Consider the following 16,456-nt stretch of genomic DNA (forward strand, 5'->3'; position numbering starts at 1 on the left):
ACATTATTCACAACGAAATGGACAGTTATGGAGGGTGAATTGTATTGTTAAAAGTAGTCCTCAATGGTCTACTGGTGCTGCAATACAATGGAAGACTGGTCCGGGTAACACTCCTGCATTTAGTGACGGGTGGAACTCCGAGATTCTACAAGGAAACGTTGCGGTTGCTAAGCATTGTCCTGAGTGGTTATGTTAGAGGCAGCATCATGAAGTATGGAGATCAAGATGAAAAGAAATTAAGAGAAAGGTTTAAAAAAAGGCAACGCTGCCACACGATTAGCAGTGGTAAATAAGTTCCTGTGAAATTAATGTGATAAAGAGGAACATAGTCTCCACACACACATATACAGGATAAACCATGACAATATTGTCTGTCCATGAATACGCCCAGACGTGTAATTGAAAATACATTAACTATAAAAAAAAGGGCAAGGGATGACGTGTGTTTAAAAAAAAAAAAAAAAGGGATCGTCAGTTACTATTAGTTGAAAACAATGTAAGGGTTTGTATCTCGGCTTTGTTAACATGATCTTTAATAATTGCAGAACCAGTTACAAAACGTTTGCTCCGGTTTCTTTTTTGGTTGCCGTCGTTGGTTCAACACCACTAAAGTTTCTTAGGGATAGGTTTAAAAATGGGACGTTCTAATGACTGCAAAATATGTTTAAGGTGCTCTAAAATGGTAAAAATCCGTAACGTTTGGATCGAAATTGTGAACTACTGGCTTCAAAAAATATTTTAGGAGTTTAAAAGAAGCTATTTTTACTAGATCAATGCTCTATAAAACTTAAATAACACAACACATCTTTTATGATATATGTAAAACCGTGCTAAATAAAACAAAGTATGTAGCTTTCAAATGCATTTTAATCAATATGCAAAACAAACTAAAAACTTTTGTATGATTACTTGACATTACTATTTTGATATGTAATGCTTTTAAAATTAAATAAGGCGAGTCATGGAATATTTCAAGCCTTATTCTTTCAACCCAATCAAACAATCCAGATGTTGCTTAATGAGCTCAACCTTCTATAAAATAACATTTTAAAAGGAGTGTCTCGGCTCAAAACACAATCAGCCTTCACAAAAAGTAAAGTAGTCAATTTTATGATACTAGTATTCCCCCAAGACTACATGTGGTGTGGTGTGGTGAGGGAGTGACTGATGAGAAAGAGCCAGGTGAGGGTGATTACTATTGGATGAAAGGTAAAGCAGGTGGTGTTGCTGAGGGAGGATTGTGATATGGCATAATTGGGGTGACGTATGATGTGATATGTCAAGTACAAGAGATATGGGATGATCTGACTGATAGATTTTAAAATAGGGAAAAAGTAAGAAAAAAGAATAATGTAAGTGATTTCAATCAGGCACTTCACCCAAGTCAACGCCTAGCGTGTAATGCACAACTGAAATCCTTATTTGTGTCTTAAAGTTATTTTTTTCTGAACGATGTACCACTCATATCACGCCCCTCTCCTGGAACCCCTCCTCCCCCACCCCCAGGTCACACTGAACCAGGAATCAGGCTGGTTTGCAAAGTTAAAATATTTAATTATGTAGTTACAAATTAATCACACTATATTTATGGGTACACAATAATCACCAATGGGGTGATGTGTTTAAAGAGATTGCTTAGTGTTACAAGGAGTAATAGTGAGCAAAACAATTCTGCACATAAATAATGCTTGTGTGTGTGTGTTCAGATTCGCAGTGTGGCTACTATTTCCCCCTGCACACCTCTCAACCCCCAACTAGACATTGTAAAGAGATAGGAGGAGATAACAGGTTTCAGGAATGGCAGAATTCAAACAAAATAACAATCCCAATTCCCCCCAGCAAACACTAGAGAAAAACTGAATTGATTGGCAAGTTGTCAAAATGGTTTTAAAGTTATCTTGAGAATGGATTGGGTAAAACACTAAATATGGGCTAAATTGCTGAAATTGTTTAAATTGTTATGGGAGCCGCTTTGGATAGTTGCAGACAAACACTAGCAATGATTTAATACTAAGAAGCAATGTGAAATCTTAAAACTGAGGTCGGAAGCAATCAAAAGCTGTTTTACATGTGTCAGAAATTACCTAAAAGGAAATTTGCGGCAAACTTTTCAGTGCGCGGTAATCACGATTGCGGGAGAACCGTATGAATTTGGGATGTGATGTTAGCTACAAGCAAAAGTTGAAATTTTGTTTCTAGCACAAAAATTGAGGAAGTTATGGACGTTTTAGTGGAGGTCGTTTTTTTCAAGATAAGCACAGAGATGGAAAACGGGAACGCACTTTTAAATGATAAATGGGATTTCTTACACTAGATTATGAAAGAGAATGCCACACATGAATCTCCACAGTCCTGGCCAGGGACCCTTCATGTGGTGGATACTCACTTTCTTTCTGGGATTCAATTTATTTGTTCACAACACTAATGATTTATGATTTTAGAAAACAAATGAGAAACTTAGCGCAAGAAAAGTTCTGATAATTCAAAATACTCCTAACACTACCGGTTCTGAATACAAGAGAGAATGGGTTTAAGATAGGGATTAACTATGGACAGTATAATGCCAGTGACACAGTCCTATCCATAGATACTCACTAGATATGTTTCAAACGGAACCGCCAGGATTCTGGTCCGTCAAGATTTCATCTCAGGGAAGGGAACCTGGGTCTGGGATAGACCGCTGGGCACACCGGACTGGACTGGGTCTGTTCACAACACAGCATAGGACTGGATCGTGTCTGCAATGGCTCTGGTCACAGAGCAGCACAGGACTGGTTTGGATCTCTTGGTTCTGATAATTATTTCAGCAGGCAGCAGTACAGCACAGCCCGGCTGCGTTTTGGATGTTCCCCTTAGGTTGGGGGATTCTGGTTCTGGAATTTAAGGCCTAGATGAAAATGGTTCAGCTAATGGAATGGGCCTTTCTGCTTTGCCAAGTTTCTGGAGTAAGGAAGATGGATGGTTTTCTAGCAGGGTGCTCCGCCAGCGTTCGTTTGGTGGGTGAATCTGTGTGTTCTTTTCCAGTCCTGAGCGGTCTCGATTTATGCTTATGATAAAGGGGTGTGGGTGCTGTTTCAGCCTAAGCTCGCCCCTTGGGCAGGCGATTGTCTAGAGTCTCCTCTCTGCCTTGATAGGAGGAGAGAAACAGGGTGTCACCTTAATGGTGTGAGTTTATGAGGCCTGGAGTCCACCCCTAGCCTCTTGAACACAAAATCTACTTTTGACACAATACATATTTACACATATGCAACCTCTATTACAATCACCTATATAGATCACATATTTTGAGTAGCAGCTACTCCACAAAACCCGTCGCTGTAGGATCTTGTGTCTGCTTTCCAACGAATTTCGCCATTTTTATCGGGAACACAATGGGCCTCATTCCGAGTATGGCGCTAACCAATGGCGCTATTAACGCCTTGGTTGACGCCGTACCCGGACCGGCAGCGCCTTGGTGGATGGCGGAATTACCGCCCCATTCCAAGGTTGGCGGGGTGGTAATTCCCCATTCACCAAGGCTCTTCCCCATTCCCAAATGAGCCCCCATAGGGCTCAATGGGAATGGGGAAGATGCAAATAACAGTGACCGTTCATTACGGTCACCGTTATTGGCTTGGAGGCCCCTTTGCGCCCTCGACTTTAACACCTGCTCAAAGCAGGCATTAAGGGCGAGGGCGCAAAGGGAACTCGGAGTATGGCGGTAAGGGATCACCGCCACCGGTCTCGTTACCGGTGGCCGCTATCCCTTACCGCCATACTCGGAATGAGGCCCAATGTCCAGTTCATCAGAAAATTTGTACAAATATGCGCGGTGAACATGGGCATAAGTGTATGAAGTTTCATGCTTCTATCAAAAATACATTTTGGGTAATATCACATTTTGCGCTGTTTCTTCCTAGAACATGTCACAGAGTTCTGGTGCCTTTTAAAATGTGCAGCCAATATTTACATTACGAATGCTGTCGTTTGTGTTTTTAACAATGTTACACAGTAAGTTATCAGTCTTGTTAAAATGTGTGTCTTGTTCTTGTTAAGCAACAAATGGTTGTTTGTCTCCGCATCCTTCTGTCTCTCTGCAGTTCAGAAGCAGTCTCCTCCCAGTTCCTCCTGGGCCGAGTCCCTTTACGACCCTTCACACTTGGCACTCCTTTGAGCCGGAGGAAGTCCACTGTCTCCTTCCCCCTGTTATACTGGTTTGGGTGGCTTTGGTAAGGCTTAAATGAAATGTTATTTCTGTTGCATTTTTCTTGGTTTAAAAACAACTTGTGATTTCAAACGAGCAGCTAGAACACTTATTTCCGATTCTAAACCATGGGATTACCAATTAGAACATAGGTTACTCTCAGTAACAGGCCATTTACATTGCCACCATTTGCTTTCAGCTTATACATTTTTAAGGTCAATCAGGCAGGCTTCTGACAGCTGCCACCTGGCCGAGGGTACTGTGCCCAGATTTTGACAGATTCCACAGGCAGGCAACTTTTGCTGTGGATGTTTTGAAGACAAATTCAGCTTTCCAGGACATTGTAATATCACAATGATTTCTTGAACAAAATGAATTGTAGCACCCAGCAAGAATATTGGATGTTTGAGGGTGTCTTGTACCGGCATTCTGCAGTTTCAGCAACCAAGAAAAAAGTATTTGGAAGCCAGATTTTGGATTTCCTTCAGCAAAGCACTGCTTTTCCCTCTGTGCTCCATTTCTACTTGTTGTGAAGCCCAGTGACATGTTTCAGGAGTGAGATCTCTGTTCCATCACTGACAACATGCATGGTAGATTGGGTAACCATCTTTTTGAGATGCAAAGCGCAATTTTCATAGGTTTTGGCGCGCACAAGGGTTTTGCAGCCATTTTGTTATTTCTGGCACCATCAGAACACAGGGATGCCGCATGGCAGAGCAAAAGCGGGTCAAGACATCCCACAATAAGGAAAGTTCCTACACATTTCCAGGACTGGACCTCATTACGACTTTGCCGGTATCCTCGCAGTAATTCTACCAGGATACCAGCAAATGGTAATAGGATTTCCAGCACTCGCACCAGTGGTATTATCGCTGGATCACGAGTGCTGGGTTGACAGAGTTAATCCCCATTCATGGACTCCATGGGGGATTTGCTGGTGTGACCGTCACCAGTAATAACTGTGGTAATAACTGCTATTTTTTGACGGCAGGGTGGTGGAATTACCTCCAGCTCTTACCTGGAGGTAATTCCTCCACCCCACTGGCAAACTTGTAGTTGGTCGGTGCAGAAACATGTTGGTATATGGTAATACCATCACGTTAATTCCGCACTGGCCAACTTTTAATGAGGGCTGTGTGTTTAAAATGTAGGTCACATGTTTATTTGGCTCTAATACTTGCTTTTATGTGTGCATAGCTTTTTACTGCCTTCATTAAATTTTCTTCACATTATTAAGGGTTTAAGATAAATTGTGTGTGTTGCTTGGCACTTTCAGAAGGCAAAATATAAATATGACACGATGGAAAGTGCAAATGGAATCTAGAAATGTAGAGGGTTGGATCTGATGTTTCTTTAGCAAATGACTGTAGTTCTCCCCAAAAGAGGTTCAAGTGGATCTAAAAATAAATTTTCACATTAGGGAGATCGGGTGCTTCAATATAGCCCTGCAAGTGGATGGTGGGATTCATCCACAGAATTGCAAAAGGACTTTTTTGCTGCGGAAATCTCTAGAAGATAACTAATGTGGTTTGCCATTGTGGCACAACCTCTCACGAAAGTCACAACATTTAATATTTACTAGACGTTTATAGTATTAATCCTGCTGCAATGTTAACATTTTTGGCCTCATTACGAGTTTGGCGATAAGTGGTAAAGTGGGCGGTAACTCTGTTACCCCCCACTTTCCCGCTACGCCAAATTGCGTGTTTGGGCCTGGAGTGGAGGATTTGCCTCGAGGGAATTCCTGGAAGTAAATCCTCACTACCGAAAAATCGTCAGAATTGGCTGAATTACTGTGGCGGAAATTCTGCTGCAGTAATCCTGCCAAAAAAGCACCATGGAGTCCAATGGACTCAAATTCAGTGGGGAATTACACAGTCAGCACCACTTGGAATCTGGTGGAAATTCCACTGCACCAAGTGGCGGTAATAGTAATTTGTTTGGGTGGTAACCCAGTGGATTTACCACTGGTATACCACCCAACTTCTAATGAGGCCCCTTGTGTCTGACCTTTCAGTGGTAAAATTGGTCACATTGTCCAGGATATGTTTTCATTAGTGAAACAGCATCAGCAATCTGTCCAGTTTAATCTCATTTATTTGGCCTGGCCAAGTTGGTTTCAGAAGGAAGCAATCATGGGTGCTTTGATGAAATAAATGGTGTGAATGTTAACCCTGTAATTCATAGCGAATGCTTAGATTAACAGGAAGACAACACTCTGGAATATATTTTGCTGTAATGAAGACAATATCAAAAGATATTTTTCTAGAGTGAGATCCTGGTATGACAATATGCAACAATCACAAAACACAGTACATTGAAGTAGAACCTGCTTACCTGCACGAACAGAGAAATAATAGCTACTCCGTGAGCTTTCCCCAATGCCTCATTTATACTGCTGTAAAGTGTAGAATTCCAATGTACTAGATGAAGCTGAAAGAAAAAAATAAACAAAACGTTACAATTGCTTATGACAAATTTAGAAAGTATTTTAGTATCAGTCTTCATGCTCAGTTGAAAAGGTGGTCTGGGTGATGAAAAACACCTTCAAGAAGAATAATAAAGGTGTGCCAAATAAAAAAAGACAATTTAAAACATACACACAATTGTTGATCCACTGAAGATGGACCCTAGAAGGTTTCCGAAGCATCACATCTCAAGGGGTTAAATGGGTTAATGGATTGCACATGTCAAGAGGGCATTCCACGTTTGTTAACACATTTCATTCTACAATTAAAAAAAGGCTAACATAATAAACACAGCCTAATAAAACATCAATTGTGCATTGTAAAATATTGCCATTGAAAAATGTGTTAATGCTTTCTTACAAAGGATTACAATGTCACCACTATTGTTTTTACCCAACCAGATTTTCGAATCTGATTTGTATTGCTACTTTTAGGCACTGGTTCTGGAACAATTTAGGCTGTGCCCTAGGGGTCAAGAGGAATGAACTGGCTAAGAGATGTGTGTTTATGTTTCAGAGTGAATAAGAAAACCAAAGTACCAAACAAAGAGTCCTCTGGGCAACAAAACCCAAGTCTCCCACCCTCTCATCGCAGGGTATTGGCTGCTCTTTGCCCAATTATCTGGATACAGGCTTCCGGGTTCCTACACCCATAGCTATTTAACAAAAGGGTGTTTAACAAGTCTAGGCTTGGGGCTGTCCATTGTGACCCTTAGTTGAAGCACCACACCACTGCCAGTACAAACTTTAAATGTTAAGATTCTAGAGGGATTGGATTTGGAGCCAGGACGTTTCACTTTCACCCTATAGATCCTAGGACCCTTCTCCACTTTTCAGGGAGTTTGCTGAGTCCTTCAGAGTCCACCCGGTTCTTATAATCTTTCCACTGGCTCCTCTGGATGTTCTCTCCTCTTCTTCCAAACTCTCACCACCACCTCCTTTTAATGTTATCTCCTCTTTCACTAAGCTCTCAACACCACTTTCTCCTAATGCTACCGCCTCTTCAAAATGTTTACCATCGATTCCATTTAATATCTTCTCTCCCTCCAAACTCTCACCGCCACCTCCTTCTGATTTTACCTCCTCTTCCTCTACATTTTTACCTCCACATACTGGCTGCCTTTCCTGCTCTCCCCTCCAGCAACCTCCAACCTTTTATCTCCCTCAAATCACTCTTCAAAGTCCTCTGGATGCCAGCCATGACCTGTTTTAACAATTCACAACAATGGGCTAAACTGGCCAGGTTATATAGGTGGAACATACTCCCCGTGTGCAGGTCTCTGGTTATAGATCTGCAACTGTGGTCCCCTGAGCCCGAATAAGGCTGAGAGTTTGGGCCAAATGTATTTGAAACCCAGTGACTACTTTGAACCTCCAATCCATATCTGCTGAACCAAGGTGTGCTGCCTGTTTTTGGGACAAGCCTGACATTGGCACTCGGGTCTCCATAAGCAAGCTTGGGGAGGGGTAGTGCTATTTGTACAATTATTCTCATTCTCTGCAGTGTTTACAGTGTTCAAGCATATTTGATTTGTGGGCTTGCAGATTTTATATGCAGGTCTGTCAGTCATTCTGGGCAGACCCGCAAATCTCACGGTATCTGTGATAGGTGGGTATTGAAGCTTCCTAGGTTCAGGGGGTCTCATCCAGCAGTTCCTGTGGACTCTAACAGGGGATTTCATGGGCTCTGTTTTGAGGAAGGGGCCTGGTAATGGTGGTCCTATATTGGGAAGGGGTTATGGTATTGCTTTGCCTGTGTTATGGAGACGTTATGGTATTGCTTCTGTGACAGACCCTTTCAGGGGCGTTGCTTTGAGAAAGGGATCAGATATAAGTTGGCCTATTTTCAGGAAGGCAGGAGGAGGTTTATGTTCATTTAATTTATAACACACAAAAAGGGAAAATCGGACATAACTGGATATAGGTGGAGATGTAAATAATGCCAAGAACATTGGAAGCAAGAAAGGGGATCTAGCAGAAGAACAAGTTACTTTCTTATCTGGTAACTTTCTTTCGATGGGATGGTCCGACGACGTATTCCATATCTATGACAGGTAATGTCCACAGCTGTGCTGCTTCGTAAAATCTTCAGCATCTGCGTCCTGCGTCGATGCACCATCCCAGAGGACCTCCTCCGACGGCCGACGTCACCCGATGTGGTAAGTAGGACGCACGACACCCGTAGCCTCAGTTGTAGTTTTTTTCCCCCAGAACGTGTGACACCAGTTTTCTGCCAGTCAGACACACGGCCTTGCGGAACGCAAGCTGCAATTGCATAAGAAATTCTGCAGCGAGGAAGGTAGGGAGGGAGCGATATGGAATACGTCATCGGACCATCCCCTCGAAAGAACGTTACCAGGTAAAAAAGTAACTTGTTCTTCGAGGGGATTGGGTCCTCCGACGTATTCCAGATCTATGACAGACTCCCAAAGCAGTACCAATCAAGGAGGTGGGAAAAGAATTTAGAAGACAAATTTAGCATTTCGAATCAAATTGCGGAATAAAGGACTGCCTTGCCAAAGGACAGATCCTGCCCTCGGATGGAATCGAGGGAGTAGTGACGTACAAAAGTATGTACTGAAGCCCAGGTGGCTGCATCACAGATGTGACGAATAGGAACACCCCTCTGCAGGGCAGTAGATGCAGCCACTCCCCTGGTAGAATGGGCCCGCAAGCCAGCCAGAGGGTCCTTACCCGCCAAGCGGTAACACTCAGAGATAGCTAAAATAATCCGAGACAATGTCTGTTTCGTCACAGCTTGTCCCAAACGCTTTCCAGCGTAACCAATGAAAAGTTGATCGTCCACTCTGACCCGGGACATGCACGAAATATAAAAGCTCAACGCTCTCCTAGGATCAAGCCTATGGAGCCTCTCCTCTTCCTTACCAGGATGTGGAGGAGGATAGAACGCTGGAAAAACAACCTCTGGGTCAAATGAAATTCAGAAACCACCTTTGGAAGAAAGGAAGGACGAACTCTAAGGACAACCCTGTCCTTATGAAACACAGTGAAGGGTGGCTTAACTGAAAGTGCCTGTAACTCACTCAGTCTGCGAGCGGAAGTAACCGCAACCAAAAACACAGTTTTTAGAGTTAACAGTCTCAAAGGGCAAGAATGCAAAGGCTCAAACGGAGCACCCATAAGAAACTTAAGAACAAGGTTCAAATCCCAACCGGGCACCAGAAAAGGTGACGGAGGGAACAAATTAGTGAGCCATTTCAAAAAATGAGAAATTAAAGGAATCTTAAAATAGGAACATTTTTCAGACGAGCGCTTAAATATGGACAGCGCCTCCAGGTAACCTTTAATGGTCCCCACTTGCAAGCCCCTGTGGGCCAAGGAAAACAAAAAAGACAGAACCACGGGAATGTCACACTCAAAAGGATCCACATTCTTAACTCTGCACCAGTCGCAGAACGTTCTCCAACGGCAACGGTACAGAGACTTTGTTGCCGGCCGACTGGCCGAGAGAAACACCTCCATCACGTCTTCAGGGAGGTCCTAATCCTTATACCTCACCCTTTCAGAAGCCAAGCATGAAAGTTGAGGGATCTGACCTCTGGATTGAGAACCTGACCCCCCACCCGTGAGAGCACATCGTCTCGGTAGGGAAGACGACGTGGAGGGCAGATGGACAAGTCGAGAAGGTTCGGGTACCACGTCCTCCGGGCCCACGCCGGAGCAATGAGGATCATCCGGGAACCGAACCTCCATTACTTCCGCAGTACTTGCGGGATGACAGGGACTGGAGGAAACGCGTACAGCAGTGGGAATGACCACTCCACCACGAACGAGTCTCCTAAGAATCCTTTTGGAGGAAATTCCCGCGAGCAGAACCTTTTGCACTTCCGGTTGACACTGGAGGTGAAGAGATCCACTTGAGGGGTCCCCCAAAGGCCGAAGATCTCCAGGAGAATCTCCTGAGCCAGCTCCTACTCGTGAGAGATCTCGCTCTGCCTGCTTAGAGCGTCCGCTGTTTCGTTGTCGTCTCCAGCCAGATGAACAGCCGAGATCGAAACTTCCTGCTGGATGGCCCAGAACTCGAGCTGCATCGCCTCCCTGCAAGGAGGAAGTGACCCTGCCCCCCCTTTTTGTTGAGGTAGTGCATGGCCACCGTGTTGTCCGTTAGAATCGGGACACTCTTTCCTCGCACAGTCGGCAGAAAAGCCTTCAGGGCTAGCCTAACGGCCCTCAGCTCCAACAGATTTATATGGAGTCTGGACTCCGACGGAGACCAACAACCGCTGGCTGTGAAATCATTGGCATGAGCTCCCCATCCCGTGAGGGACGCGTCCATCACGATCGTCACCTCTGGCCAGGGCAGCCAAAATGGGGCCCCCTTCATCAGATTGTCTTCGACGGCCCACCACAGAAGATCCTGGGCGACCGAGGGCGGCACCTGAACAGGGTCCGACACCCTGCCGGAGGACAGACCACTGGAGCTTGAGTGTCCATTGCAAAGATCTCATCCGTAACCTGGCCTCTGGCACCAGAAGACTGCAGGATGCCATGAGGCTGAGCAGTCTCAAGAACTCGGACGCTGGGAGAGTCTGGGCAAGCTGAAACATGTGCACCATCTGCTGAATGTGAAGAGCCCTCACCTGGGAGGAAAACAGCCCCAGGGATGTGTCAAGCACTGCTTCCGATGTACTGGAGCCGCTGTATTGGCGTCAAATGGGACTTCTTTAAATTGAGGGAGAAGCCCAACCTGTGAAGGGAGTGGCAGGTGACAGACAGATGATCCAGGACTTGCTTGGGAGAGCTCCCCCCGATCAACCAATCGTCCAGGTAGGGGTAGACGTGAATCCCCCTTTCCTGAGATGCACTGCCACCACCACCATGAGCTTGGTGAAAACCCTCGGGCGGAGGTCAATCCGAACGGCAGGACCCAAAACTGAAAGTGCGAGTCGCCAACCGCGAACCTGAGGTACTTCTTGTGCTTAGGATGGATCGGCACATGTAAGTAAGCGTGCTTGAGGTCGAGAGACACCAACCAATCCTGAAGTTGAAGGGCTTGGAGGACTTGAGAGAGAGTAACCATCTTGAACTTGTCCTTCCTGAGGAGTTTGTTCAAACCGCGAAGTCCATGATGGGTCTCAATCCCCCGTCTTACTTCGAAATCAAAGAATAAGGTGAATACCATCCCTTGTTCCTGTCCGCTACAGGCACCAATTCTATGGTGCCTTTCTCCAGCAGGGCTTGAATTTCCTGCGCAAGGAGCGGATCCGGACTCTTCAAAGAGAGGTTCCCAGGTGGATTGTCGTGAGGCCTCTGCCGAAAAGGAAGACAGTAGCCGTGGGTTATGATCTCCAGAACCCACAAATCTGAAGTAATGGCACGCCACTCTACAAGATGCTGCGCCAGCCTTCCCCCAACCGGCGAACAATGGGACCTGGCCTCATGACTGAGTGGTAGCGGCTGCAGTGTTGCCTGAGGGCAAAGAGGCAACTGCCCGAGCGGCCTTGGCACCTCGAGTACCCTGTTTTCCACCTCTGGCACTCTTCCGGTGGCCTCTTTGACTGACAGCTCCTCTTGCTTTACTGAAGGACGAGTAATAGCGAAAGGAACCTCCCCTCCATTTTTGTCCCCTAGGACAAAAAGGCAGAGGTTGTCGAACTGCAGCACCCAACGACTTTGCTGCAACCTCTCAAGGCTCTGGTCAGCCTTGCTGCCAAAAAGATGTTCACCGTCAAAGGGCATGTTGAGGAGCCGGGACTGCACATCAGGAGCGAACCCAGACTTCCTCAACCAGGCAAACCTGCGTATTACGGTGCTCGCCGCCATGGACCGGCTGACACAATCTGCCATGTACAAACCCGACTGAACGGCCTCACACATGGCATCCTTGCCTTCCTGAACCATATCAAGGAAACCATCCCGTTTGTCCCCTTCGGGAATATGTTCAGCCGCTAAAGCAACAGTTCCACAGAGTGTGTATGAAACGAGACAAGGCACATACGGAGTTGGCCGCCTGACGCGCCAAACCCCCTGAAGAAAACACTTTTTTCGCCCAGCCGTCAAAACGTTTGTCGTCCATATCCAGAGGTATGGTAGGATACGACGCCTGCTTTGCCGGGGCCATAGCCGCCTGCACCACCAAACTCTCTGGAGTGGGGTGCCTGGACAAGTAGCAGGGGTCGCTACTGGCTGGGCAGTATTTTCGCGACAAAGACTTGCCCACTGCCGGGAGACTTTCCGGAGCAGTCCAAGCCGCCACCACCCTTCTCTGCAGAGCCATATGAAATGGCAGTACCAGGTCAGTGGGGGGACCAAGATCAAGGATGTCCCTGAGATTATCCTGAACGAACTACCTTGGGGGAGCCGACCATCCAAGTACTCGGTCACCCGAGACATAAGGCGCCGGTACGAAGAATCAGCATGAGTGCCAGGCTCCGGCCTACAAAACTCCACCTCCGGAGAGGTGTCCAGTCCACTGGCATCATGCAGTGACTGCCTCAGGTCATCAAACTGGCTATGGCCCAAGAGAAGCTCATCTGGTACCATAACCGTAACCAAGCCTTCATCACCCTCTGAAATGTATTCCCCTTGTGACTGTTTTTTTTTAATATAATGAGAGGAAGACACCTGGGGACCAAAGCTATGCCTGACCTTAGCCAGAGCCTTTCTAGGGGCTAACCCCGTGCCACGGGGCCCCTCCAACACCACCGCCTCGAAAGGCGTTGAGGGCACTGAACGAGTCAGTGCCGGCGTCGAGAGAATCGGCGTTGATCTCAGCGGCAGTGCCGCCAGCATCGACACAGGCCTCGACTTCCGGGGCTTAGACACCCGACCTACCGACAACTTTTTGCGCTCCCGCAAGGCCTTGGCCGTGAGCGACTGGCAGTCGACACAGTCTGTATCGGGGGGCCTCCCCGAGGCACCAGAGGTAGGCGTCGTGCAAGTCCGTGACCGACAGCTTGGACCCACAGTCCCCGCATTTCTTGAAGCCCGGACGCGGGGTTGAAGACGAAGTAGACATCGTCACAAACAGGTTTTCACAAAAACCGTACAGGTTCAACGAACCGAGAAGAATACAGCAAACTCCAAAGAGTCGAGGCGTACCGAGATTCATGAAGCGAACACGTTTGCGGAAAAAACGGAACTGAGGCTATGGGCGGCGTGCGTCCTACTAATCACATCGGGTGACGTCGGCCATCGGAGGTCGCCCTCTGGCACGGTGCATCGACCTCATTGACGCAGGACGCAGACGCCGAAGATTTTCCGAAGCAGCACAGCTGTGGACATTACCTGTCATAGATGTGGAATACGTCAGAGGACCCAATCCCCTCGAAAAGGTGAATTTCAGTGCTTTTACGGAATGCATGGAGAGAGCTCTGTCTTCGTAGAGATATTGGGATAGAGTTGCAAACACAAGGACATAGGATCGCAAACTGCAAATATCATCTGGTCTTGCACCTAGTTCCAATGACCGCCAATGGAAGATCATGTTGGTAATGAAGAACACCTTTAGACTGGTAAAGCAAAACCATTTTAGTGAAATGGAATGTTGAAAGGTCATGATTCATAGCAAATAGGGAGCCAGCGAAGAATCTGTCTAAAGGAGGTAAGCAAAGGAAATGTATAGAATGGCAAATAATAGATGAACGGCAGTGTTCTGGATCCATTTCCATTGGTCAAGCTGATAAACAGTTAGGCACACATACAAAGAACTAGCATAGTCCAGCTGCAAGTTAATCAAAGACCTAATCATAACTGTGTGATCAGAATTGTGAAATATAAAGAATATGACAAAGTAGCCACGGGCTGAGAATTAAATTAACTGCCTTGTCATACAGGAAGTAAAAGCCCAGATCGAACTGCTCGATAACCCGAAGATTCTTAACCTTCTCGGAGTAGATGATAGTTAGCCCAAAAAGGGTGGGAGCAGCGGGGGTACATGCAGAATTCAAGACCAAAATGTTTAGAACCGAGTAAGAATATCTGGGTTTTAGCAGGGTTCAGATGGGAAACCCTTTGTCAGAATCCACCTATTGGTCTTAGCAAGGCAGGATAACACATTGAAATGATCATCAGTCGGCCAGAACCAATGAGATAAACCTTCTCATCATCCACATAGGAATGATAATGAAGCCTGGGTAAAGATCGAACAAGTTAGTTACTTCTTACCTTGTAACGTTCTTTCGATGGGATGTTCCTCCAACGTATTCCTTATCTTTGATAGTTCGTCTCCAGCTTGCTGGCCTCGGAAATTTTTTCTCTGTAGAGGGCGCTGCGCGTCGACGTCCACCGTGTCGGTGTCCCTCGACAGCCACTGTATCGGCGCCGATGTCACCATGCCCATAAATAGCCACGCGCGGCGTCCGTTGCTCAGTTCCACTTTGTAGCATACGATAAGTCATGCCTGAATTGGTTATTGACCTTGAAGGAGCGTAAGCTGCAACCACAAGGGAAGTATTACTGCGGGGATGGATGGGAGGGGCGATAAGGAATATGTCGTAGGAACATCCCATCGAAAGAACGTTACAAGGTAAGAAGTAACTTGTTCTTCGAAGGGATTGTGTCCTCTGACGTATTCCTTATCTTTGATAGACTCCCATAGCAGCGGCATGTAATTGGAGGTGGGAGTAATAATGTCATGTATCCCTTTTAGGAATGAACCGAATGTAATACGGCTTTGCCAAATCTGGTCTCTTGACTAGTGGAGGAATCCAGGTTGTAAAATTTTGTGAATGTATGTGCGGACGACCAAGTGGCAGCCGCACATATGTCTCGGACCGGTACCCCTCTTTGGAGGGCTGAATAGGCTGCGATACCCCTGGTTGAATGAGCCCTAAGATTTTGGGGTGGCTCTTTCCCTGCCAGTTTGTAACATTCCAGAATGGCCAAAATAATCCACCTGGAAATGGTCTGTTTTGTTATGGGTAATCCCAACTTGTGACCTGAGTATCCTACAAACAGTTGGTCTGCTTGCCTAATCCTAGCCAGTCTGCTGATGTAAAAGCTCAGAGCTCGCCTTGGGTCCAGCCTATGTAGCCTTTCTTCCTCTTTCCCCGGATGGGGAGGAGGGTAGAACGAAGGTAAGATAATTTTCTGAGTGATATGAAATTCAGAAACCTTTGAGAGGAAATTAGGCTTCACCTGTAGGACAACTTTGTCCTTAAGGAAAATGGTATGGGGGGTTAACAAGAGAGCTTGTAATTTGCTCACCCTCCTAGCAGATGTTAGTGCTACCAATAGGACAGTTTTAAGTGTGAGAAATCTTAGCGAACAAGAGTGGAGTGGTTCGAATGGAGTACCCATTAGGAAATTTAAGACTAAATTTAAGTCCCATAAGGGAACTTGGAATTGTCTTGGAGGATAAACATTAGTTAATCCCTTGAGAAATTGTATTACTAGAGGTAGTTTGAAATACGATGGTTCCTCCGCAGTGCGCTTGAAGATTGAAAGCGCTGCGAGATAGCCTTTTCCAGTGCCAACTTGAAGGTCTGAGTTTGCCAAGTAGAGTAGAAACGATAACACCATTGGTGTACCACATGAAAAAGGGTTGTTATTCATTTCTCTACACCAGCTGCAAAATTTGTTCCAACGGCAGCGGTATAAAGACTTTGTTGATGGCCTTCTGGCCGAAGGCAACACCTCCATGACGTCATCAGGGAGGTCCCAATCCTTGTACCTCACCCTTTCAGAAGCCAAGCGTGAAGGTTGAGGGTTCTGATGTCTTGATGGAGAACCTGACCTCCCTTCTGTGAGAGAAGATTCTCTTTGAGTGGAAGACAGATTGGAGGAAAGATGGACATATCTAGAAGGTCCGGGTACCATGTTCTCCTGGCCAAGTGCGGGGCAAT

At 46.0% G+C, this 16,456-nt stretch overlaps 1 protein-coding gene across 1 annotated transcript in view; it reads right to left on the minus strand.

Annotated features, from left to right (window-relative positions):
• The window catches only part of CA8 (carbonic anhydrase 8), a 1,124,912-nt gene that overhangs the window by 546,524 nt on the left and 561,932 nt on the right, over window positions 1-16,456 (minus strand). The window contains exon 4 of the mRNA XM_069621095.1: window positions 6,521-6,616. Within this exon, the coding sequence (XP_069477196.1) occupies window positions 6,521-6,616 (96 nt within the window). The remainder of the gene's footprint in view (window positions 1-6,520; window positions 6,617-16,456) is intronic.

The sequence above is a fragment of the Ambystoma mexicanum genome, chromosome 5q (assembly GCF_040938575.1).
Source record: "Ambystoma mexicanum isolate Mex_15411 chromosome 5q, UKY_AmexF1_1, whole genome shotgun sequence".
In the NCBI taxonomy this organism is placed as follows: Eukaryota; Metazoa; Chordata; class Amphibia; order Caudata; family Ambystomatidae; genus Ambystoma; species Ambystoma mexicanum.